Source organism: Peromyscus leucopus, chromosome 7 (genome assembly GCF_004664715.2).
Source record: "Peromyscus leucopus breed LL Stock chromosome 7, UCI_PerLeu_2.1, whole genome shotgun sequence".
Taxonomy (NCBI): domain Eukaryota; kingdom Metazoa; phylum Chordata; class Mammalia; order Rodentia; family Cricetidae; genus Peromyscus; species Peromyscus leucopus.
The window spans coordinates 36,450,116-36,475,313 of record NC_051069.1 but is presented as its reverse complement, the minus strand read 5'-3'; the positions used below and the strand labels follow the sequence as shown (position 1 = coordinate 36,475,313).

General features: G+C 42.9%; 1 protein-coding gene across 1 annotated transcript; it reads right to left on the bottom strand.

Annotated features, from left to right (window-relative positions):
• Positions 1-1,322: 1,322 nt before the first annotated feature.
• Ei24 (EI24 autophagy associated transmembrane protein) lies at positions 1,323-23,694 on the bottom strand. The gene is made up of 11 exons (XM_028858421.2): positions 23,526-23,694; positions 18,440-18,549; positions 12,976-13,121; positions 11,471-11,531; positions 9,488-9,554; positions 8,772-8,896; positions 8,359-8,478; positions 7,037-7,148; positions 5,069-5,180; positions 4,627-4,701; positions 1,323-2,469 (listed from the first exon to the last, which is right to left on the bottom strand). The coding sequence occupies exons 2-11, from the start codon at positions 18,479-18,481 to the stop codon at positions 2,307-2,309; spliced, it is 1,023 nt and encodes a 340-aa protein (XP_028714254.1). The 5' UTR covers positions 18,482-18,549; positions 23,526-23,694; the 3' UTR covers positions 1,323-2,306.
• Positions 23,695-25,198: the final 1,504 nt, after the last annotated feature.

Sequence of the window (25,198 nt, the reverse complement as noted above, 5' to 3'; positions counted from 1 at the left end):
CCAGGACCAACATTAACACGGATGGACAGAACCAACTCCACAAAGTTGTTCTGACATCCACACATGTGCCATGGCATGAACTACCTTCCCACACACATGATACCGATTTAAGAACAAAACAATGTGTGTGTATACTTTGAGGCTGCTACCCAATATCTATTGCAGATAGACTTAATTGAGTCTTCACACTAATTTGGCATCAAGTACATTAACAAAAAAAGATACTCACTTTTTTTTTGTTGGCTTACTAGTTTTTAATTTTTGAGGCACGTCTCAGCCAGGCCAAGCTGGCCTTCAACTTGTTCTGTAGCTGGAGATGACCTTAAACTCCTGTTCCTTCTGCTTCCACCTCCCCAGTGGAAGAAGTATAGATATATACCACCACACCTGGCCACTGGAAATTCCTTTTAAAAAATGTGGATGGGTGTTTTTGCCTCGTGTCTGTGCGCCCTTAAGTTCCAGACAGTCATAAACCACCATGTGGGTGCTGGGATCCAAACCCAGGTCCTATGTAAGAGCAGCCAGAGTTCTTTACTGATGAGCTATCCTCCAGATCTGGAAACTCTTTTTTTTTTGGTTTTTCGAGACAGGGTTTCTCTGTGTAGCTTTGCGCCTTTCCTGGGACTCACTTGGTAGCCCAGGCTGGCCTCGAACTCACAGAGATCCGCCTGGCTCTGCCTCCCGAGTGCTGGGATTAAAGGCGTGCGCCACCACCGCCCGGCCTGGAAACTCTTTTTTGTTTGTTTTGCTTTGTTTGTGTTTTTCCAGAGTTGAGGACAGAACCCAGTGCCTTAGCAAGCACTCTACCACTGAGCAAAATTACCAACCCCAGAAACTCCTTTTGAAACCTTTATAAAGCAGGAAGTGGAAACATGGCTCAGTGGTTAAGGACACTTGTTACAATTTTTGTGCACAATTTGACAACTGTGATCACATCCATCAATTGTATAAGCACATAAGATTTTGGATACAGTTATCATGTGTACCTATCATGTGTTAGACACATCAAATGTCTAACCTCTTCCTTGGACTACAGAACAGCATTTAATATACTGAAATCCAGAGGATTTTCTCCCTGAATAAATACACAATAGAAATGAACACACTTGCTTTAAAAGAAAACAAATAAACAAGCAAAAAACCAACAATAACCAAGTCTTTTATAAGAAGTAAACATAATTATAACACTATTATCCAAGCTCACTCTGAGAATATCTTTCAGAACTAACTTCTAAAATCTATAACCAGATTATTCAAGATGAAGTCATTTAATCTATGAATACATCTAGTTCAGGACATGATTCAGAAATCAAACATACTCATTTATGGGAAACAAGCTCACGTTTAATTGTGATATTTTAAAATTGTACAAGTTTTTTACATCTGCCCTCCCACCCCATATTTAGACTCTTAAAATGACAGGAAAACATCACCAATCACAGGTTGAGTGGGTTTAATAAGATTAACCCTTCAGTTCCTATATGAAGCACCCAATATTCCTTAAAACACCAATGAGACCTGGCAGTGGCCAACAGTAAATTTCATCTTTCAGGGTTAAGAAGTTCAGATCTTCTGAGCATTCTGTGATGCAGTGGCACTTGTCCAGAACTGGTACTACCCCGTAGGTGGGGAACTTAAACTGTACCAGTGAAAAAAGCTGTTTCCCCTTCAAGGGGAAGAAAGAAAATGACTCCTCAAAACCCAGCCAGTTTGGCCGAGTCTATCTGTCCCATCTCTTCAGGCTCTTTTCTCTTCTCTTTTTTTCCTTACTTTCCTTTTCTGCGGCAGAGCAAGAGAGACCAAAACCTAACCTGAGTTACAAGAAAACAAGACAGTGATGGCTATAGAGGGAGTAACTTGGAGCAACTGGAATGCTCCTTTACCTCCAACATCCGATGTATGTGCTTCACAGAAAAACAGGAACAACAAATTCACAAAATACAACAGTTAAAATCACAAAGCCCATTCATCCAGGGGTGCTGGGAAGGCAGGAAGAAGTGGGAGGGTAAATGATACAGGGAAAGGAAAAGAAAAAAATGTAGTTAACCAGTCCAGACACAGGAGCTGGCAAATGCTGGAAAACTCTGGTCCTTTCAGACCTAGGGTGGTAGTAAAAATCCACTTCCTGAAGTCGAAGATTCTGCCTTACGTGCACCAGAGACAAAAATTCCAATTCATCAAAGAGAAGGGAATACACAGAGGGCCCTTGGCAGTGGGTCCTGCCTTCCGTGGCAGGGGGCGGAAAACAGAGAAAAGAGCTGCCACATCCTCCACCCAATCCCACCCACCCCTCTGGACAGCAGGACTCAGTGGCCTGCAGCAGCTTTCAGTTTGGCAGGAGAAGGATGTGGCGAAGGGAACTTCTCTGCAGAAGAGGAGCTGCTCAGGGCTGACTGCAGGTAGACTGTCTTGTGGAAAAGTCTGTTGCTTAAAAAGACCACCAAGGAGAAGAGGCGCAACTGAAAAAGACTGAAGGACAAGAGACCCTGCGTGAGCTCCAGTTAATCAAAGTAACTGCTTCAAATCTGACTACTTGAAATCTAAAACCACATAGGGAAAACAAGGTAACAGAACTCATCAGAGCAGTCCAGATATTAGACACTGACTAGCTAAAGAATGCACTGAGTGCAGAGCAAGGAACAGGGTAGACTATTTGCCTAGCATGCTTGAGGCTGGGAGCTTAATCCCACCCCTGGAAAAAAGAGATGTGGCTAGGTGGTGGTGACCCATGCCTTTAATCCCAGCACTGTGGAGGCAGAGGCAGAAGGATCTCTGAGTTCGAGGCCTGCCTGGTCTACAGAGTGAGTTCCAGGACAGCCAGAGCTACACAGAAAACCCTGTCTCGAAAACCCAAAAAAGAAAAGTAAATTTAACATATACTGTTGCTGCCACAAATGCATTATAATCAGCATCTTAAGAATCAGGGCTAGAAGCCGGGCGGTGGTGGCGCACGCCTTTAATCCCAGCACTCGGGAGGCAGAGCCAGGCGGATCTCAGCCTGGGCTACCAAGTGAGTCCCAGGAAAGGCGCAAAGCTACACAGAGAAACCCTGTCTCAAAAAACCAAAAAAAAAAAAAAAAAAAAAAAAGAATCAGGGCTAGGGCTTTTAAAGGAAATAAAATTATATTTTATATTAATCCTGATTTTTGGGTTTGTTTTTTGAGACAGGGTTTCTCTGTGTAACAGTCCTGGCTGTCCTGGAACTCGCTCTGTAGACCAGGCAGGCCTCAAACTCACAGAGAGTCGCCTGCCTCTGCCTCCTGAGCACTGGGATTAAAGGCGTGAGCCACCACTGCCCAATTTAATCCAGATTTTTTTTATTTAATTATTTTATGGAATTGTTTGCCTACAAGTATGTTTGTGTACTACTTGTGTGCCTGCTGCCCACAAAAGCCAGAAGAGGGTGCTGGATCCTGTAGAACTGGAATCACAGGTGCCTGTGAGCCACCAAGATGCTAGGAACTGAACTAGGTCCTCTGAAGAACAGCCAGTGCTCTTATTGCACTTAATTGCCATATCTCCAGCCCCATAATTCAGATTTTAAAAGCACTCCTCTGTGTGGCAAGATCACATAGAACCTACTACTTTCTTTAAAAGTGGCCACTTTTACAAAAATGAGCTTTACTCAGATGCTTACAAAGGACTTCTATCTAGTGACTGTTGGCTTAGAACTCAGTATGCAGTGCAGCTGATCTTGAACTCATTAATTCTCCTGCCACAGGCTTCCAAGTGCTGGTTAAGGCATGACTTACCATACCTGTACAACCTTTAAGAATAGGTATAAATGGACAGGCTTGGTGGCATCCACCTACAGTTTCAGCACTGGGGGACAAGGCAGAAGAATCACAAGCTCAAAACACAACAAGGCTACACAGGGAGAAATAAAAATGAACGTACATGTGTAAGGGTCAATTTGAGAAATATAAACAAATTTATATGCTTATACTCAAAAAATTTGGTATATATCTCATAAGTGTCTGTGTGTGTGTGTGTCTGTCTGTCTGTCTGTCTGTCTGAGTTCCCAGCACCCATACGGTAGCTCACAGTAGCCTGTAACCCAGTTCCAAGGGATCTGATACCATCTACTGTCCTCCATGGGCACTGCATGCACATGGTACACAGACAGACATATAAACAAAACACTAACAGAAATCTTAAACTATATATTAAGATGTGCTGGCTAGTTTGATGTCAACTTGACACAAACTGTATCACTAGAGAGAAGGGAACCTCAGTTGAGAAAAATGGCGCCATAAGATCCAACTGTAAGGCATTTTCTTAATCAGTGATTGATGGAAGAGGGTCCGGCCCATTGTAAGAGGGGCTATCCCTGCGCTGGTGGTCCTGAGTTCTCTAAGGAAGCAGGCTGGGCAAGCCGTGTGGAATATGCCAGTGAGCAGCACCCTCCATGGCCCCTGCATCCAATCCTACCTCCAGGATCCTGCCTTGTCTGAGTTCCTGTCCTGACTTTTCCTTCAATGATGGAACAGTGATACAGAAATGCAAGCCAAACAAATCCTTTCCTCCTCAAGCTTCTTTTGGTCATGGTGTCCACACCAAGAGAAACTCTTAACTAGGATATAGGTTTTCCTAGCCTAAGAGCAGAAGTCTCATCCCGGCACTTACTATGCTTTTCCAGGAGTCTTTGCTTCATTGGCGCTGATGATGAATAAAGGGAACAGGATAGAGAAGAGGCAGCCACTGTTTAAAGAAAAAAAGGTCAACTTCACAAGGCATGACTTTAGGAAAGGTATCCATCGAAAGCTTCATATCTCTGTCCCTGTTTTGCAAACAGCATGATGTGATGAAACTTTAATATATCATATAAGCACAGCTTCAAAAATGAAAAAGATTTTCTAAGTATCTGCTTCCAGGAGGCAGCATAGAATATGGCAGACTACATTTTAATGTTGACAAATAGTCAATTACTAATATCAACAACAGCAAAAACATCTTCCTGATGGTCAAGTGATGTAAAATGCTAGATACAGAAGCAAACCAATAAAAGATGCTTGCTAAAACACACTTACTACCCCAGTTTTTATTTTTCTAGTTTTCTATATTATACCTGATAATATAGGAGGATTGCATTGCTGTGAGGAAAGCCAAGGGCAAGCCAAATCCAAAGTAGTAAGGCCAATTCCTTTCAATGTTTGACAATCGCTGGTGCATTTCAATTCCTAAAACAAGGAAGTCAGTACATTTATGATTCATATTTTATATACATGACTAGACTAACTGCCATACCCAATTATTTGAGGCTTAGGTTTTAGGCACAGAGCTACCATTTGGAACACAGATACAGCATATAAATAATACAAATCTACCAGTTCATGATGGTATAAACCTTTAATACCAGCACTCTGGAAAGCAGAGGCAACTCAGTCTACATAGGGAGTTACTCATGGCCAGAACTATATAAGACCCTGTTTCAAAGAATTGTGCAAATCTGATATAAAGCTTCAATGCAAAGATTTTACAATAATTATAATTTCAAAGTAACATTAATTTTAGCACCAATATCCTTTGACAGGACAATCTAGAACAAAGCAAAATATCAAAAGAGGATGGCATCTTGCCAGGTGTTTGTGGTGCATGCCTTTAATTCCAGCACTCAGGAGGCAGAAGCAGCCTGATCTCTGAGTTGGAGGCCAGCTTGGTCTACAGAGCAATTTCCAGGACAGCCAGGGAAACCCTGTCTCAAAAAAACAAACAAACAAAGAAGGATAGCATCCCTACTGAAAGCAGTTACCTCAGTCACCTTCACCAAGATGAATATGCAAAGGTTTTTGTATGATTCTATTTAGGTTTTTTGATATAGACTCTTATATCTGGTCCAGGCTAGTTTCAAACTCAAAATCCTCCTATCTGGACCCCACACGAAACATCGAAGTCTTTTACATGATTCCCAGCTGGATATGGTGGCACACACTTGCAATCCCAGCATTCAAGTTGCCAAAAAAGAGGACTGGAGTAAGAAACTAGCCTGGACCATAAAAAACACCAGGCAACTGGGGCTGGAGAAGTGACTCAGAGGTTAAGAGCACTGGCTGCTCTTCCAGAGGTCATTTCAATTCCCAGCCACTATATGGTGACTCACAACCATTTATAATGCAATCAGGTGCCCTCTTCTGGCGTGCATTGCAGGCATAAATGCAGGCAGAACACTGTGTGTGTGTGTGTGTGTGTGTGTGTGTGTGTGTGTGTGTGTGTGTGTGTGTGTACATACCTACCTACCTACATACATAAGTAAATCTAAAAAATAAATAATAAACACCAGGCCACAAAGCTACATACAGCAAGACCCCAACTCAAAAAAAAAAAAAAAAAAAAAAAAAAAAGAGAGAGTGTGCTGGATAGGACGGTGCACACCTATATTCCCAGCACTCTGGAAATAGAAGAAAGCAGATCAGAAAGAAGTTAGATCAGAAGTTCAAGGTCATCCTCAGCTCCATAGCAAGTTCAATGCTAACATGGGCTAAATGAGATCTTGACCAAAAAAAAAAAAAAACAAAAACAATAATTTAAAAAGAAAACAACTAAAATTTAAAAATAATAGAATGAAAATGGAAATAAATAAAGGTTTTATCCCAAAGTAATCAAACAAGCTTGACTTGATAGTGCCCATATGTGAAATAACCCCAGGACTCGGGAGATAGAAGCAGGAAGCTGGAAAGTCAAGGCCAGCGTGAACTAAGACTAAGCGTACAAAGCCAGCCAAGGTTATATAGCAAGATCATGTCTTAAAATAAGTGTATAAAAATTCTTTTAATTCTAAATGCACTAGCATCTACTTAACTTCTCTAAAAACAATCTGTGCTCTTTCTATCCACTTCTGGCCCAGACAGAGCTACATCATATTAAGCACTAAAATAGTAATTTATTCTACAATGCCACTTCCCTTGGCCCCAAAGGCCAAATGTAACCTCCCTTTTGCCAATGAGCCAATGTCTTTTCAGAAATCTGCTAAGAGCTTACGTACTGAGTAGCTGAGTCTGTGTAGCACCAGTCTTTCTGAACAGGTCCATGGGCTTACCTTTATTGAACCAACGGTACTCAAAGCAGTACAGCGAGTACAGAAGAGACATATGCAGCAGGCTCACCAGCTGACCCACAAGATGGATGGGGAAGAGACTCACAAACATCCCCTGAGGAGCAAATGCAACAAATCTTAATTCCGGAGTGTCAGACATTCCTCACTTACTACTCCAATCAGAAATGGCTTCCTAACTGCCGCAAAAGTTGTTTAGTGGCAGGATCAGAATCTCCAACGGGGGAAGAGGTAAATTCATGGTTCTTATCATTTTATTTCAAACTCTCTAGCTGCTTCTGAGGAAAAGCTTTTAGAGTCTCACTCTCCCCTTTCCCCCCTCCTCTCCAATACCCATGCCTCAGGTAGGTACTATTGTCCTCTCCTTTTTCCTTCCTTAATTTTTTTAGATTTTTAAATTGTATATGTCTGAGTACTCTGCCTGCATGGATGGATATGCACCACCTGTGTGCCTGATGCCCTTAGTAGTCATCATAGAATGCTACATCAACTGGAAATGGAGTTATGGATGGCTGTGAGTCACCATATGGGTACTAGAAACCAACCACTGAGTCATTTCTTCAGCCTCCATTTTCCTTCTCTTAAATAAGTCGTGCGTGTGCGTGTGTCCTCTTAAATCTCAATGTGTACCAATTCTTATCTCTACCTAATAAACTCCAATTTAACTTCTTAGGTAGAGGTTCACTGGGTGGAAGAACTGCTGTGAAAGCAAGAGGACTGAGTTCAAATCCCCAGCACCCACATAAATGCCAGCATGGATGTATGTCAGTAACTCCAACACTTGAGGGGAGGCAGAGACAGACAAATCCTAGGAGACTGCTGGCTAGTCAGTTACCCTAGCCAAAAATAGTGATCTTCAGGTTCAGTCAGAGATCTCACCTCAAAAACTAAGGTAAAGAGTGTACATACACTCCCCACCTCTCTCTCTCTCTCTCTCTCTCTCTCTCTCTCTCTCTCTCTCTCTCTCTCTCTCACACACACACACACACACACACACTGCTTTAAAAATCATTACTTCCGCCGGGCGTTGGTGGCGCACGCCTTTAATCCCAGCACTCGGGAGGCAGAGCCAGGCGGATCTCTGTGAGTTCGAGGCCAGCCTGGGCTACCAAGTGAGCTCCAGGAAAGGCGCAAAGCTACACAGAGAAACCCTGTCTTGAAAAACCAAAAAAAAAAAAAAAAATCATTACTTCCCACAAAGCACATATGCATACTCCAGTATAAAGGCAAAAACCCATCTTTGTGAAGTCCCCTCCCCTAAACTTCTTTTTCCTTTGTTTTTAAAAATGTCTCCATGTGTCTCTCACCTGAATAAGGAAAAGTGCCTGTAGCAAAAGGTTGAAGAGCATGTCAGCAATTATTTTGCTGACGCTGGGGAATGGATGAGGTTTTCTCCCAGATACCTCAAATGCCAGGTCAGCTATATCCTGAAACAGAACAGTAGTACAGCAAAACATGAATTAACGGTCCCGTGTCCATCCCCAGAACTGACACCATGGTCTGCTACTACAGCTGCCAGGTGAGAAAAGCCTGCCTTAGTAACCTGAGACAAGTCATTTCATTTTACAAAGCCAGAGAGATTACCAAACTGGCTGCTTAGCTTAAAATATGTAAAGGCTTGAAAACTGTTTCTCTATGGGCCACTAACTTCATAAGCTAATATATGTGATCTAGTGAACCCATCATGTAGAACCCAGACTCCATTCTGTCTTGGACCTACTTGGAACCAAATGGCATTCACAACTTTGCTAAGCACAAACAGAGGGAGCACCCAAAGAGCACTGAAAATTGATGTGAGGAAGAATTCCAGCCATGACCAAACATCTCCATGTAGTGATGGATCACCTAAAAAAAAAAAAAAAAAAAAGTAAAAAGAATTATTAGTTTATCAGACAGATGGAACACCAGAAATCCAAAAAGGGAACTATTTTGTGACTTTTCCTCTGCCTCCCATTCTGACCACAGCTCTTATTCATAGTAATCAATTTTGTCCTGCTTATCTTGAAACAACCCTGCTTACAGGCTGACTACTGAGATGTCACAGTGACTAACTGCAGAGCTATCCAGAAACCACCTGAGTTTAAATCTCAGCTCTGCTCCTTACTAATGGCCTACCTTCTATTTACTTATCCATAAAATGGACAGTCCAACAATGCTTTTCTCAAAAAGAAGTCTAAATTAAAAACATGGGGGGAGGGCACACGCCTTTAATCCCAGCACTCAGGAGGCAGAGGCAGGCGGATCTCTGTGAGTTCAAGGCCAGCCTGGCGTACAGAGCGAGTTCCAGGACAGCCAGAGCTGTTACATAGAAAAACCTAGTCTCAAAAAACATCAAACTGCTGGTATTGTTAGGAAGTGCTTAGGGAACTGAGGAAGACTAGAAACAAATATTTCAAACCTCTATCCCCAAGCCCAGCAAAATACATACATACTTACCAATAATCCGGGCTGTTACTGACTGAAGCACAGGGATAAACACTCGATAAAACAAGAGGAGACTGAACTGAAGGAAAGAGACAATAAAGTAATCAAGACCCTTTTTCAAATTAAAACAAGGTGTCAGGCAGTGGTGGCAGATGCCTTTAATCCTAGCACATGAGAGGCAGAGGGAGGTGGATTAAAGCCAGCCTGATCTACAGAATGATCTGAAGGACAGCAAGGACTACACAGAGAATCTCAAAAAACCAAAAACATAATAATAGTAGTAATAATAATAAATTAAAACAAGGCATTTCACTGTAATGACTATCCAGTCAAGACTGCTAGTTTACAAATCAGGAGGCCAGAAAAAGTACCTTTCCTACTTGCCAAAACTCCAAGAGAGTGTAGCAAGCTGATACTATGTATTACGTGAGATGTCTGAGACAGAGAAAACATTTTAACTAGTATTCAGGCCAAAGTATAAAGGTATATACTAAACATCCCGTGATGTTTGTTAGTTAAATCTAAAGCTAACATCTGAAAATATTAGTGAAATGTTTACATTAAGACAAACTGAATTACACTGAATATCAAGTCAAGAACAGTATTTACTTGTTCTTGAAACATCCAGATTTCACTAAAGACTATGATAGTTCTCAATTAATTATAGGTAACCTTTTTGATCTGGGTCTCAATAATAATCAATTACTACAACCAGAAACAAGGAGAATTTTGCTTATCTGGCCACATCTACCTTTCTATAATCCCACAGACAGACAAAATGTCCAGTCAGTGTTAACACAAGTTATTTCTAACAATACTAAAACCTGTCAATGACTCATATAAACAAACATATATTCAGGACTCTCCCAGATATCTCTTTACATATAGGTGTTAACTGTGAATAGGATTAAAATTCACTACAGAACCACATGTTGCCTCTTGTCTTAGAAACAACAGTTCTTCTCTGGTAAGCAAAGTCACTACAGATGCACAAAATCCAAATTCATGTTTGTTGTTTAGGGTTTTCTGTTTGCTGGTTTTTCCAGATAGGGCTTCTCTGTGCAGCCCTGGCTGTCCTGGAACTCACTCTGTAGACCAGGCTGGACTTGAACTCAGAGATCTGCCTGCCTCTGCCTCCTGAGTACTAGGATTAAAGGTGTGTGCAACTACGCCTGACTCGCATTTGTTTTTTTGAGGCAGGGTCTCATGTATCTCAGGCTGATCCAAACTTACTATGTAGTAAAGGATGACCCTGAACTTCTGCTCCTCCTGCTTTTACCACCAAGTGCTGGTATTATAAGTATTGTTGTTTATTTTTTAAAGATTTGTTTTTATTATTTTACATATGTATGTGTCTGGTTGTCTATAAATGCAGCACATGCATACAGGTGCCCATGGAGGCTAGAGAGTGTACAAAATCCCCTGGAACTGTCATTAAAAACAGTCATGAGCTGCCTGGTGTAAGTGCTGGGAACTGAACTCAGGTCCTCTGCAAGAGCGACAACTGCTCTGAAGTACTGGCCCATCTCTCCAATGCACGGGTACCTTTTTAATATTAATTTTCTTTCTTCTTTTTCTTTTCTTTTTTTTTCTTTCTTTCTTGAGACAGCATTTCACTATATAGTCCCTGGATGGCCTGAAACTCAGTTATGTGCCTGAGATTAGCTAGACCTCATAGAGATCTGCCTGCCTCTGCCTCCCAAATACATGGAATATAGGCATGCACAACCACACATGGCAATTATTAATGTTTTTAGCCACCATACAAAATAAAGGGTTTCATTTTGACATTTTCATACATATCATTATTTCTTGCTCAGTACCCCACTCCCCTCCTCCAGCCCCATCCATGTGATAATCATCAGCATATATAAGCAGCTCAAACATCAAAGATAATTCATCTTAGTGTTTCAAGGAAGTGGCTGAGAAATATTAATCTAATAACAATCTAAAGATACGTATAAGGAACCTAGAATTTGATGGAAAAGAACTTACCCAGAATACTCCACCATTCCAAGCACAACACTGGAAAATCCTACTAACAATGCGTGGCTCACTGGAAAAGATGGTATGAATTTAGCTTATAAGGCGTGCCGGCTGTTTGTTTTCTGATGTTATCTAGTAACTCCCCACTTACAGCTCCTCTTGCACCACGTTATCTTTGAGCACCTACTGCTCTCCCAATGTTCTAATTCAGTCATAAGAAAAGGCTGAGAAAAAGCCAGTGAGAAAAGGCTTCCGAGGAACCAGGTGTCTGTTTTTGAGACAGAGCTTCGTCATACAGTCCCAGCTGGTCTCAAACTCTTGGCAATCATCCTGTCATCCTCACAGTGCTAGGATAACAGGCCTGTGCCACCACGCCCAGGTGAAGAACCAGCTTTTCTGTTTTGTTGTTGTTTTGAGACAGAATTTCACTATGTAGCCCTGGCTGGCTTGGAACGCACTGTTTCGCTTCAAACTGCCTGCCTCCGCCTAAGTGCTGGTATTAACCCGTTTTTCCTTAAAAGTTAAAAAGGGGCTGACGAGACGGCTTACTGATAAAAGTGTCACACAAGGCAGGCAACCTGAATGTGGTTCCCTGAACCCATGGAAAAGGTGGAAGAAGAGAAGTAATTCCACAAAGGTGTCCCATGACATGTACACATGTGCTGTGAAATGGACATCCTCTCCCATCGAGAAATCATTTTTTAAATGCTATTTACTTTTATGTGTGGGTGTTTTGCCTGTGTGTGTGTCTGTGTACCACATGGGTGCAGTGCCCACACGGACTAGAAGAGAGCCTTGGATTCCCTGGAACCAGAGTTGCAGATAGTTGTTCCCCTCCATGTTGGTGCTGGGAACTGAACCCAGGTCCTCTGGAAGACCAATAAGAACTCTTAACCACTGAGCCACCTCGTCAGCCCCCAAATAAAACAAAACTATTTGAGTGTGTATGTAGATGTGTGTTCTTCCCTCTAAAGACTGAGGTTAGAGCACATTAAACAAGAAAGTCTGGGGGTAGGGTTTAGTCTATCAATAAATAAATCCATATAGACTTTCCTACAAATATCCATCAAATCAAATACTGTTTGTGGTCCTCTATTTTGCACTCTTAATTTTATTTTTGTTGTTGTTGAATTTATTGTTGTATGTGTGAGATGTGGAGGTCCAAGGATAACTCTGTGGAGTTAGTTCTTTCCTTCCAGCTTTTCCATGGGTTCTAAGGACTAAAGCCAGGCCATCAGGCTTGCTTAGCAGGCATCTTTTGTCTCTGAGGTAATTCATGAGCATAGATTTTACTTTTTAACATCATGCCATTTTGAGTAAGAATCATAGTTTAAGTCAATGTGTGTGTGTTGGGGAGAATTACCTATAACATTTTCCTACTAAAAATTAAAAGAAAAAAAAACTAATAGGATGCTGAAATTATGACTTACTATGTAGGGCCTTCATTCTATACTAAGTCATTTCCTCAAGTGCCCCTCTGATGACAGCTTGGGATGTGGGCCTGTACTCCTCACCTCTCTTGCTTCCGCTCTACACTCTGGGCTCTCCTCTGGGCCAAGACACTACTTGCCCTTCTTCGACGCTGTTCCTCTCTCTTCTGCTGGATCCGAGCATCTAGCTTTGAGATGGTACAGATGCCCCAGATGGAGTCTTTGATTCCCTGTAGATAAGGACATTTTTAAAGAGAGATCATGGGCTGGAGAAGACTTTCCAAAGTTACACACACAGGAAAGTGAGCAACAGTGGAAACCACAGTGTTTATTTTGCTACAGAACTGAAGGAGAGTGGTGTGTGCTGCCAGTGCTGTGATGGTGCTCAGGATTTCCTGCACAGTAGGCAGAACTCTGCCACTGAACTATATCCTCTATGGAGTGTTACTTTAACTAGGTAAAGAAAGATGTGTTGCATTTGTTTATGCTGCACTTGTATAACTATGTAAAGATGTGTTTCATTTGTTTCACCTTGCCTGTCTAAGGTACCTGATTGGTCTAATAAAAAGCTGAACGGCCAATAGCTAAGCAGTAGGACAGGCAGAGAGAATTGAGTTGTAGGAGGAATGGGGGTGGGCAGAGGGAGGACGAGGGACACACCCAGGACCAGCCAGGCAGTCACCAGCCAGACACAGAGGAAACAGGACATACAGAACGAAGGAAAAGTAATAAGCTCCAAGGTAAAATGTAGATAAGAGAAACAGGTTAAAATAAGTTATAAGAGCTAATGGGACAAGCCTAAACTAAGGTCACGAATTCATAATTAATATTAAGTCTCTGTGTCTTTATTTGGGAGCTGATTGGCAGCCCAAAGAAAAATTTCAACTACAATCCTTAATCTACAGATGAACTGCAACAATAGAGATCTTCCAAACTCCTTTAGTCTAGAATCACCAGGTTAGTATTTTTTCTATATTAATATATACTTTTTCAAATTATTCAAGTAGGTTGTTGTGAAACAGGGTCTTGCTACATAAGTCAGACTGACTTCAAACTTGAGACTTTGCTTCAGCTCCCAAATGCTGGGAATACAAGTATAGTGGCCGACATGATGAGCTTATCAGTCTGCACAGTCATTTTTCAGGAGGTGTCCTAAGAACAATGCTCTTTACATAACCGTAGGGTAGTTATCAATTCAAGAAACTTAGTACTAAAATACTTTACACTCCACATTCCAACTTTTCCATTCACCACAACAATGGACTTCATGACATTTTACCCCTCAAGAGTTTCATCCAGAATCAAATGACGCATGTCATTAGAATGTCTCCTTGGTATTTTCAAATCAACAACAGTTCTTTATACTTTTTCTTTTTCCCATTTTCTTTATTTGTGTGAGTGTGTCGCCATGCATGGTGCTCAGAGGACCACTTGTGAGAGTCAGTTCTCTCCTTCCACTGGGTGGGCCTCTGGGGTCAGCACACTCCTGGTATCAGGCTTGGTAGTAGTACAAGTCTTTACTTCTAAGTCACCTCACCAGCCCCAGTCTTCACCTTTCTTTTTGAAAAATACAGGCCAGCTACTTCATGGAATTTTCTCAGTATTTAAGTTTCCCCATGATTACCTGGATTAAGCACTTTGAGTGACAATATCACAGAACTGATGGTATCACACCAAGAAACACATAAGCTAGGCATGGGGGCACATGTCTCTTTTCCCAAAATTCAAGATTGAGGCAGGAAAAATCCTAACTCCAAGGTCAGCCAGGGATACACAGCCAGCCTGTCCTGTCCAGGGAAATCACAACCACCCTCTCTCCCTAAAACAATGGTACACAGTAACTGTTTGGCCTTTTGGTAATATTAAGTCCATGGTTTCAAATTTTTTCCTCTAGTAACTAGAAAGTCGTTAAGTAGGGAAATACTTCCAATGCCATGCAAATATCATGCCCATGGATTTTTCCCAAATTTAGCATCCTTCCACGATTCTTGCCTAAACCAATTTTGAATTATATGAGCACTAAATAGTACTTTTCCAACACTTTTACATTTACCAATACTATGAAAACACGTTATCATCGTCTCTACTCCCCTTCAGTACCAATTATATTGCTGCAGTACTTGAATTCTATATTAGCTCTAAAAACCAATCAAGAAAGGACTACATTATTATCAAATTTGGAGAAAGACACAATTAATGTTCTAAAAGGAGAGAAAAAAGGGAAGGAGGAAGAGGGAGGGGAAGAAATTAATTGATGCAAAATGTAAACCTCTATAGTAAGAGAGTGCCACGTAAAACAGAAGCATCGTGGTAGTGTGGCTGGAGAATATCCTGAGTAGGTACAAGACGAGAGAGATGCTATTGAGTTTGTATAGACAACATGCAGACAGGGAGAAATGCACCTGCCAACCATATCTGAAGAACTCCGAGTTGTTGCTGGTGCTACAAAGACCAGAATTACCTACCGGTCATCTAGTTCAAAGACCTGCATTCACTTATCCATCCCTGCACCCAACTGCATATTGTGCAACTTCAATGAACTAATCTTTGGTCAGACGGAAACACCCAAGGAGATAGTGTAATCCCAGCAGGGGAGACAGGGGCAGGATAATTGCCTCAAGTTAGGTCAGCCTGGGCTTACAAGGTAAGACTACCTCAAAATAAAAGCAAGAAAAAGCTGGGGATTCAGCAGAGTGTTTGCCTATCATGTGAGAGACTTTGGGTTCAATCCCCACTACTGAAAGGTAGACAGAAAAATTATAGAAATAAAGCTAAAAATTTAATACACACGCACACTAGAGTTTAACAAAAACTGTAACAGATTTACACCCAAAGTAGAATAATTTCACCAGGATAATCTTCATAAAAAGACAAAAGAGCTGAAAAGAGGGGGGGGGGCGGCGCCCGCAGCAGTGGTGGCACACGCTTTTAATCCCAGCACTCGGGAGGCAGAGGCAAGTAGATCTCTGTGAGTTCAAGGCCAGCCTGGGCTACAGAGTGATTTCCAAGAAAGGAACAAAGCTACACAGAGAAACCCTGTCTCAAAAAAAAAAAAAAAAAAAAAAAAAAAAAAAAAAAGACAAAAGAGAAAAAGAAATAACTAGCCAGGTGTGGTGGCATATTCCTATAAGACTAGCATTAGGGTACTTGAGAGACTGAGGCAAAATGATCACCACAAATTTGAACCCAGTCTGGGATATGGAGTAAGAACAAGTCTTTTAAAAAAAATAAATAAATAAATAAACAAGACCGGGTGCTGGTGGCACATGCCTTTAATCTCAGCACTCAGGAGGCAGAGGCAGGTGGATCTCTGAGTCTGAGGCCAGCTTGGTCTACAAAGTGTTCCAGGACAGCCAGCACTAAACAGAGAAACCCTATCTTGCAAAACCAAAAATAAAAAATAAAAAATAAAGGCCAGCAAGCTGGCTCAGCAGGTAAAGGCACTTACCACCAAGTTGACAGCCATGGGACTACATGGTAGAAGGAGAAAACTGACATAATGTCCAAGCATACACTCATTAAATAAAGCTAATAAAAACAAAGCATGGCGGTGCATGAGTCAAAAGGCCAAGAAGATCCTAGGGGTTGAACTTGGTGTCAGGTTTGTTCACAAGCACCTTTACCTGCTTGTAGGAGGGTTACAAGAATGTGAAGTCACTTTGTAGAAACAGATCATGAAGTAATATATCTTTAACATAAGTCTTTTTCCTCCATATGTGTCCAGGCCCTCCATGATGAGTGACTTGGGGGCACTTCCCTCTCTGTGAGCCATCTCACACGCCCAGGGTTATTATTTCTAAAACTGACTTTGATTAACAGGCAGTTAGAATGTCACCCTTAAACCTAGATGGCCATTTTCAAAATCTGTTTCTTTCTGAGACAGGGTCTCATGTAGCTCAGGCTGGCATCAAACTCCCTACGTAGCCAAGTATGGACTTGAACTACTGATCCTTTTGCTCTATCTTTAAAGTACTGCAAGGTCAGTTGCATGTGCCACTACACCTTAGGTTTTTTTGTTGTTGTTTTGTTTTTTGTTTCATTTTTGAGATGGGTCTCACTACATAGCCCAAGATGGCCAAGAACCCATGATCCTCCTGCCTCAGTCAATTGAATGCTATTACAGATGTGTACAACGTCATCTGGCTCAAACTAGCACAGTGACGCATGCTTGTGATCCCAGAACTTTCTATAAAGGTAAGGGGAACAATTCAAGGTCATCCTGGACTCCACACAGTTGGAGGCTAACCTGTCTCAAAACAAAAAAAGTCTAACCTAAAGTTCTACTTTGGCCTCCACACGAGAATGGGACTGTACCTGCACACCCACATGCATGGACCACACAAATTCACACACACACACACACACACACACACACACACACACACACACACATTGTGGAATATTTAACTACACAAAGATGTGTTGCATTTGTTTAATTATGTAAAGATATACTACTGCTTTACCTTGCCTGCCTAAGGCACCTGATTGGTCTAATGAAAAGCTGAATGGCCAATAGCGAGGGAGGAGGTATAGGCAGGACTTCTAGGCAGGGAGATTAAGTAGGAGGAGGAATTTAGGCTTGAGGGAAGAAAGAAAAAGAGATGCCAAGTAGACAACAGTGGCCAGTCAGACAGACACAAGGAAGCAGGAAAGTAGGACATAAAAACAAAAGGTAAAAAGCCCCAATGCAAAACGTAGATGAATAGAAACAGGTTAAATTAAAAGAGCTTGTGGGGCCGGGTGGTGGTGGCGCACGCCTTTAATCCCAGCACTCGGGAGGCAGAGCCAGGCGGATCTCTGTGAGTTCGAGGCCAGCCTGGGCTACCAAGTGAGCTCCAGGAAAGGCGCAAAGCTACACAGAGAAACCCTGTCTCGAAAAACCAAAAAAAAAAAAAAAGAGCTTGTGGGACAAGCCTAAGCTAAGGCTGAGAAGTCATAATTAATAAGAAATCTCTGTATCTTTATTTGGGAGCTGGTTGGTGGCCCAAAGAAAATTCCAACTACATGCACAGACACAGACAGACAGACAGTCTCTCTCTCTCTCAGTGTCTCTCTCTCTCAGTGTCTCTCTCTCTCAGTGTCTCTCTCTCTCAGTGTCTCTCTCTCTCAGTGTCTCTCTCTCTCTCTCTCTCTCTCTCTCTCTCTCTCTTTCACTCACTTTATTAAAAGAGAAAAGATACAGGATATAGCTAGGCACAGGCTTGTAATCCCAGCTTTTGGTAAGGAGAAAACAGGACTGAAATGAACTCAAACCAGCCAGGGTTGCATAGCAAAATGAAGAGTGGGATAGTGTATGTCTACATTCTTAGTACTCGGCACAGGAGGCAAGAGCATCACCAGGTGTTCAAGGTCAGCCTGAGATTGTCTCAAAAATATGAAAAACTGTTTACTGAGTAATGTAGACTACACCGAAAACCTACACTCGATGTAAAAGATCCAACAAATATGATAAAAATTGCAAAAACACCTAAAGGATTTCCTAGTCAGTTCTTTAGCAAAAAAGAAAAGAAAGGTGGGGGACAAATTCCGTGAAACAAAATATACTCACCCTGCCAAGGTCCTGCAGAAAGGTTTTGACACTGTCAGCCATCTCTTCACTGCCCAGACTATCAATCACACACAGAGGGAAGTACCCCCAAATCTCTCATCATGGAGGGCCTGGAAACAAATGGAGAAAAACACTTACGTTAAAGATATATTACTTCATGATCTGTTTCTACAAAATGACTTTACATTCTAGTAGCCCTAATACAAGATTAACAGATTGTAGCACTAATACAATGAACTATGAGGCTATACCGTAACTTATTTTTTCTTTTGAGATATGAGGTCTTGGTAAGTTGTCTCAGCTAGCCTCACACTCTTGGGCTCAAATTTTCCTGCCTCAGCCTCCCTACTAACTAAAGAGGGGGCAAATGTGCTCCCAGACAAGTGGTCTCTCCTGAGTCTTGGTGTCCCAAACACTTGGTGTCTCCTAAACACTTCAAACACTGTTGAGGATTTGGAGATGAATGGTAATGTTATTTGAATACCCTCTTAAGCAATTTTTATGCTGGCTATATATTCTCAAACACCTGACTATGGGGCTGGAGAGATGGCTCAGCAGTTAAGAGAGAACCCGGGTTCAACTCCTAACACCTGAGTCAGACCCCTGCCAACCATCTGAACTCCAGCTCCAGGGGATTCAATACCCTTTTCTGGCCTACACAGGTACCCAAATGCACATGCATAGACACACACATACACACCAAAACCAAACAAAACCAAAACCAAAACCAAAAAAAAACTATCTTGAAGGAACTAGGCACTATAGTACACTGTAATTCTAGCACTAGGAGGCAGAGGCAGGAGAATAACTACAATTTCTATGACAGGCTGTCTACACACCGAGTTCTACACCTACTAGGGCTTCATAGGGAAACCCTCTCTCATACAATAGTAATTTGTTTTGATTCACTTTAATCATGCAGACTCTTCAAACATACAGAAAAGTTTAAGACATAATATGAAACTACCAAGCCCTCTAATTAGGTCTTTCTATGTTTCCTAACTTCATCCCCCACCACCAGCATAGTCCTAGAGATATAACCTAGTGACCTACAGTACCAACTCATTTTCTAATTTTAAATGTACATGTATACACATGTATTTTAATCATCACGTAGGAAACAATGAATTTTACACTAGACTATGACTTGGGAGGGATCTAGTTCAAAGGTAGACCGAATGCTCAATATGCTTGAGAACCAGACAGAGTTCAATCCCCAGGACCCAAAACAAACAAACAACAACAAAAAGCTCATGAAGTTCACATTTGTAAGCAGTCTTTAGAACAGCAAGGGTTAGTTGGGTATGGTGGCACATAACTATACCATGTGGGAAGCTGAGGCAAGAGACTCAGGAGTTCAAGGTCATTCTCAGCTAAACTGGAAGTTTGAGTTATATGGGGTACATGAGACCCTGTCTCAAAAGAAAAAAATAAACAACAGTGTTTCTCATTTCATTTCTCAGACGGATGGGAAACCTAGCTCCAAAAATGTTGCACGAATCCTAATAATTGGCCTTATAATAAAAACCCAGAGCCAGACATTGGGGTAAATGCTGAAAGATCAGAGAGACAAAGGAACAAGCCACAAGAGAAACTTACCACCACACTACTGAATCCTCAGGCTGCAAGGGAGGTAAGATTTTATCTCCACCAATCCACAGACTGACCACCTCCGAGTCCTCAGTGGAAAGCCCCCCCTCCTATCTCCTCCCACCTGATATTCCTTTCCCTGCCCAGCCATATCACTTCCTGTCTCAACCTTCCTAGTCCTGGGATTAATGGCATGTATGGTTTTCCAAATATTGGGAGCAAAGGCATAAGATCTGGAGTGCTGGGATTAAAGGTGTGTGCCACCGATGCCTGGCTCTATTTCTTTCAGACCGAATAAATCTTGTGTAGTCCAGGGTGGCCTTGAACTCACAGAGATCCAGGCAGATCTCTGCCTCCTGAGTGCTAAGATTAAAGGTGTGTGCCACCGCTGCCTGATTCTATGTTTAATTTAGTGGCTGGCTCTGTCCTCTGATCTTCAGGCAAATTTTATTTGTCAGAGTACAAACAAAATATCACCACACAAAAATTAAGAAATTGACAGGGCTGAAAATGAGACTCAGTCAGGGCTAAGGGGGTGGCTGAGCAGGTAAAGAAGCCTTCCGCCAAGTCAAACCACCTGAGTTTAATCCCCAGGACCCAAACGGGTTGTCCTGACTTCACAGGCACCCCACAGCACACTCAAATCATGGCACATTCACATGCATGTTCACGCAAACCCATAATTAATAAGTGTTGAAAAAAAGAGAGAATTATAACTCAGCAATAGAGTGCTTGTATGGCATGTTCAATTCCCACCATCAAAGAAAAAATTTTAAAAAAACGGAGACAGGCCTGACGGTGCAGTCCTATAATCCCGGCTACTTGGCAGGCTAAGGCGGCTCACTAGTTCAAAGTCTGCATAAACTGAATTCAAGGCCAACCTGAGTAACTTAATGAAATCTAGTCTCAAAAACAAAACAAAAGGTTAGGGATACAGTTCACTGGTAGAGAATCCACCTAGCATTCCTGAAGCTCCAAAGTTCTGAGTTCAGGCCGGGCGGTGGTAGCACACGCCTTTAATCCCAGCACTCGGGAGGCAGAGGCAGGCGGATCTCTGTGAGTTCAAGGCCAGCCTGGACTACAGAGTGAGTTCCAGGAAAAAGCACAAAGCTACACAGAGAAACTCTGTCTCAGAAAACAAAATAAACAAACAAAAAAGTTCTAAGTTCAATCCCCAGTACTGAAAGGACAAGAGAGTTCATACTATAAATAATCTTTTTTTGTTTTGTTTTGTTTTTTTGAGACAGGGTTTCTCTGTGTAGTTTTGGTGCCTGTCCTGGCTCTCTGTAGCCCAGGCTGGCCTCCATCTCACAGAGATCTGCCTGCCTCTGCCTCCCAAGTGCTAGGACAAAAAGTATGCACCCACCGCCACCACCACCCGGCTTATAAATAAACTTAAAATACTAGTCTCTCATTTCATTTCTTTAAAGTGAACTCTAAGGTAAATGGAAAGATTACTTGCAAAATTGTAAGAATTCAGGATTTTAATGTTCTCAAGCCCCACTAAATCAAGCTGAGAATCTCCAATTTAAGAGATAACAACCTTAATACATTAATTTCACAGGCAGCTTTTAAAAAACTCAACTTCAAAACATAAAGGATACTCTCCTTGACCTTCGGCCACCTCATCAAGTAGCACCACACTGACCCAACTGGACTAATGCCACTCAGAACTGGATGAACAGGGAGTGTGCAATCAGAAGGCTACCTTCACAACATCACGTACATCATCTGCTCCTTAGGTCAAATCCTAGACAGATGTGCTCATCTGTTATTACACTCTTTCCTCCTTAAAAAAAAAATTATATATATGTGGAGGCCCACAAAGGTTTCCTAGTAAGATCTGAACTTGCTTTACCCAGTAGGGCTGCATAAGGGGATGGATTAACCACGCGCATGGTTACCAGGTGTTTGGAAGGGTCTGTACTTGGGAGTGCTGGGGGGTGTCTTTTGCTCCACACCTTGGCATTCCTTTAAACGGCTCTTTAGAAGAGACAGAAGGGGCCTGTGGATAACGACCCAGGCCCTCCAGAGAAATCCTGTGTTTCTGTCTCTCCTCTACTCTTCTAAGTATTTCTCACTTCTTCCTCAAGAGTACCCTGGTGTAAAAGTGAGAGCAGGTCTCCCACAATATATATGCATGCCTCAGAGTTTCTAACGTGTTTCCTAGCAGACAGTGTTCTAAGAGTTGTGGTGAAAGCAGTCCATGGCCAGGAGAACAGTAAATGTCTAATGATGGGCAAGACACTAGTGTGAAGACGACCATAGATACACCCTCTTAACCAATGACTTTCTCATCTACAAAGAAAGGGTAGTAAAATTCTTCACAAGGTTTTTGAGGATGGAGTACAACACAAAGCTGAAAATTCTGTATAAATGTAATCCTATTAAAGAATGCACCTGATGTGAGGTTTGAGGAAACTCATTACTTGGTCTAGTTTTCTGCCAGAGCCCAGTCAGGGAACTTCAAACATGTCTATCCTAGCTCAGAATCACTATGTTATTTGACCCCTGGCAGATTAATACCCAGCTTCTGCATGTACCAACCAGCAAAGGACCTACTGACCAAACAGAGCCTTTGAAAGGCAGGCCATTTCAATTTTATACTGTGGACCTAACATCTTTCCTACAGGAGGGAACATTTGGTATGAACTACCCTGTTTAACAAATTGCTGAGGCATGCAGAAAAATAACCTGTCACGTTTTGAGACCACACCATTGACAAAGGGCTCCTACAACACAGGGACTCAAGATGTGTCACCTGGTTCACAATTTTACAGGTGGAGAACGGTGTGTCCAACAGCGAGTGAAAGTTAATTACAGAAAACTTCAGAACTTCAGTGTCCGAAAAGGAGTCCAGGCTTCTTTTTTGCTTAAACTTTGCAACGAGGATTTTTGTTTAACCCAAGTACCCCATGGACAAATCATCTTTCTTAAACCTTGTAATGCTGCGGGCCACTAAATTCTTGACAGTCTTTAGAACCGATTAAGCATCTACTGAGACCTACTCCTGCACTTTCATTTCCGAAGACACCAAGCCCCAAGTCCCGGAAGGCAGGAAGCCGGCGTTTCCCACGCCAGGTAGGGAAAAGGTAAACACCCTCACTCATCACCGGGCCGCAGAATGCCTCCTGGGGCCCCGGCAGTGCTCGGTCCCTTCTCTCCCGGAGCTTCTGGGTAACTGGGCTGAGAACCCGTCTTTCTCCCCAGCCACCGCCGCGCACAGGGTGCGGACCACGCTCACCGCGGGTCACGGGAGCTAAAGATAGCCCCACCGCACCTGGGGAGACAGAGAGCCTGGGCGCCGCGCGCCGCAGGGCCTGCCCTCGCCGCCCTTCAGGACCCAGGCCCTTGGGGTCGGGGTCCTTGCCGCAGCCCCCGCCAGAACCTCACCCACCAGCCCTGGCCTGCCAGCCCCCGCTTGCTCCTGGGCCCGGCCGCCCAGGCCCAGGCGTGCAAGCGGCTCGACACTCCGCTTGCCGCGGCCCACACCTACCCCGCAGCCTTGCCGCGGCGGCTCCGGCCCGGGCGCTCGCCCACCGAGGTTCGCCTGCCTCGCGCCCGGCTGCCCGCTCCGCCCCGGCGCTCCCAGAGCCGGGGCTGCGCCCACACTGGGCATGCCCGGGCTGCACGGGGCAGCTGGGAAGTCGGGCGGGCACCCTGCCGGTCGCCGAGCGGGGGCGGGGCCAGCGAGGCTGGGAGGGGCCATCCAGGAGGGGCGTGGCCAGGGAGCCTGGGAATTGTAGTCGGCGGGGTCCGGAGAGTCTGTCCGTCTCATCTTGGTTATACAGCTCCAGGCTTCTAGCCCCTGTTGCCGCCGCCTCTCTAAACCCCTTCTCACTAATCAGCAGTCCTGTCCTTTAGCCTCCTCACTCTACCTATGCAGCAATGCTAGTCTTTCTAAAATCCTTTAAGAACAATAAAATAGGGGTCACCTTGATTAATTTGGAGGCTTTCTATAATTAAAGACTAATAAACCAGGTAAGGTGATGCACACCTGTAATCCCAGATCTTGTAAAGTTGAGGAGAATTGTTGAGATTTGAGGCCAGCTTGGGCTATATAGCAAGTACCAGGCTAGGTAAAGCTATATAACAAGAACTCGTCTCAGAAAAACAAAACAAACAAAATAACGCAATAGAGCAATCGCTTATCATGCTCAAAGTCCTAGGTTCAGTTCTCAGCACCGTATACACAGGGCATGGTGGTGCAATCTCAGCACTTGGGAGTTGGAGGCAAGGAGGATCAGAAGTTTGAAAATATCTTTGACTACATAACAAATTTAAGGCCAGATTTGACTACCTGAGACCTTATCTCAAAAAAAAAAAAAAAAAAACTAAACAGTGCCAAGTTTGCATCAAGATGATTCAGAATATAAACCACCAACCACTTAGGCTGTATTTAGTGCAAATTCCAATAATGATGGAATGGCTGAGATAAAAACCAAGTAGAGATTACTGTTTCCACATCCATCCCCACTGGTCTAATTCTAGCCTAGCCCCACCATTTCTTGGCATGAAAGTCAATTTTACCTTTACATTTTTGGGGGTTTCTCCTCTGGATCTAAGAAATTAAACCAAAAATAACAAGTCAAATATAAGAAAAGCATGCAAGTTATCTAATGAGTTAGTGGTGACCGACACAGAAACCCTGGAAAGGAACTGAAGACAGTTGGGAATGTGTATTAGTCAGGGTTCTCTAGAGAAACAGAACTTATATAATGAATCTATCTACCTATCAATATCGAGATAGATAGATAGACAGACAGACAGATAGATATGGGATTTATTAGAATGACTTACAGGCTGTGGTCCAGCCTATCCAAATATGGCTGCCTATGAACAGAAAGTTCAAGAATCCAGTAATTGTCCAGTTCACAAGGCTGCATGTCTCAGATGGCCTTCAGTATACACTGAAACCCTGAAGAAGTAGGCTCTAATGCCAGTGCCAATGAAGCAGCACACTGGCCAGTGAGAGCAGAGCAAGCTGGCAAGGAGAGAGCTTCCTCCATCCATGTCCTTTATACAGGCTGCCAGCGGCAGGTGTGGCCCAGGTTAAAAGTGGATCTTCCCACTTCAAAAGATCTGGATTACAAGTGAGTCTCCCCAGCTGGATGGTGGTGGTACACACTTTTAGTCCCAGCACTAAGAAGGCGGAGTTCAAGGCCAGAA

Excerpts from the sequence above, each read along its gene's own strand:
- Ei24 (XM_028858421.2), bottom strand. The coding sequence starts at position 18,481 with ATGGCTGACAGTGTCAAAACCTTTCTGCAGGACCTTGGCAGG. Across the intron at positions 11,532-12,975 it reads GTAGAGCGGAAGCAAGAGAG|TGAGCCACGCATTGTTAGTA; the intron begins GTGAGGAGTACA and ends CATCTTTTCCAG. Across the intron at positions 5,181-7,036 it reads GTACCGTTGGTTCAATAAAG|GAATTGAAATGCACCAGCGA; the intron begins GTAAGCCCATGG and ends TCCTTGTTTTAG.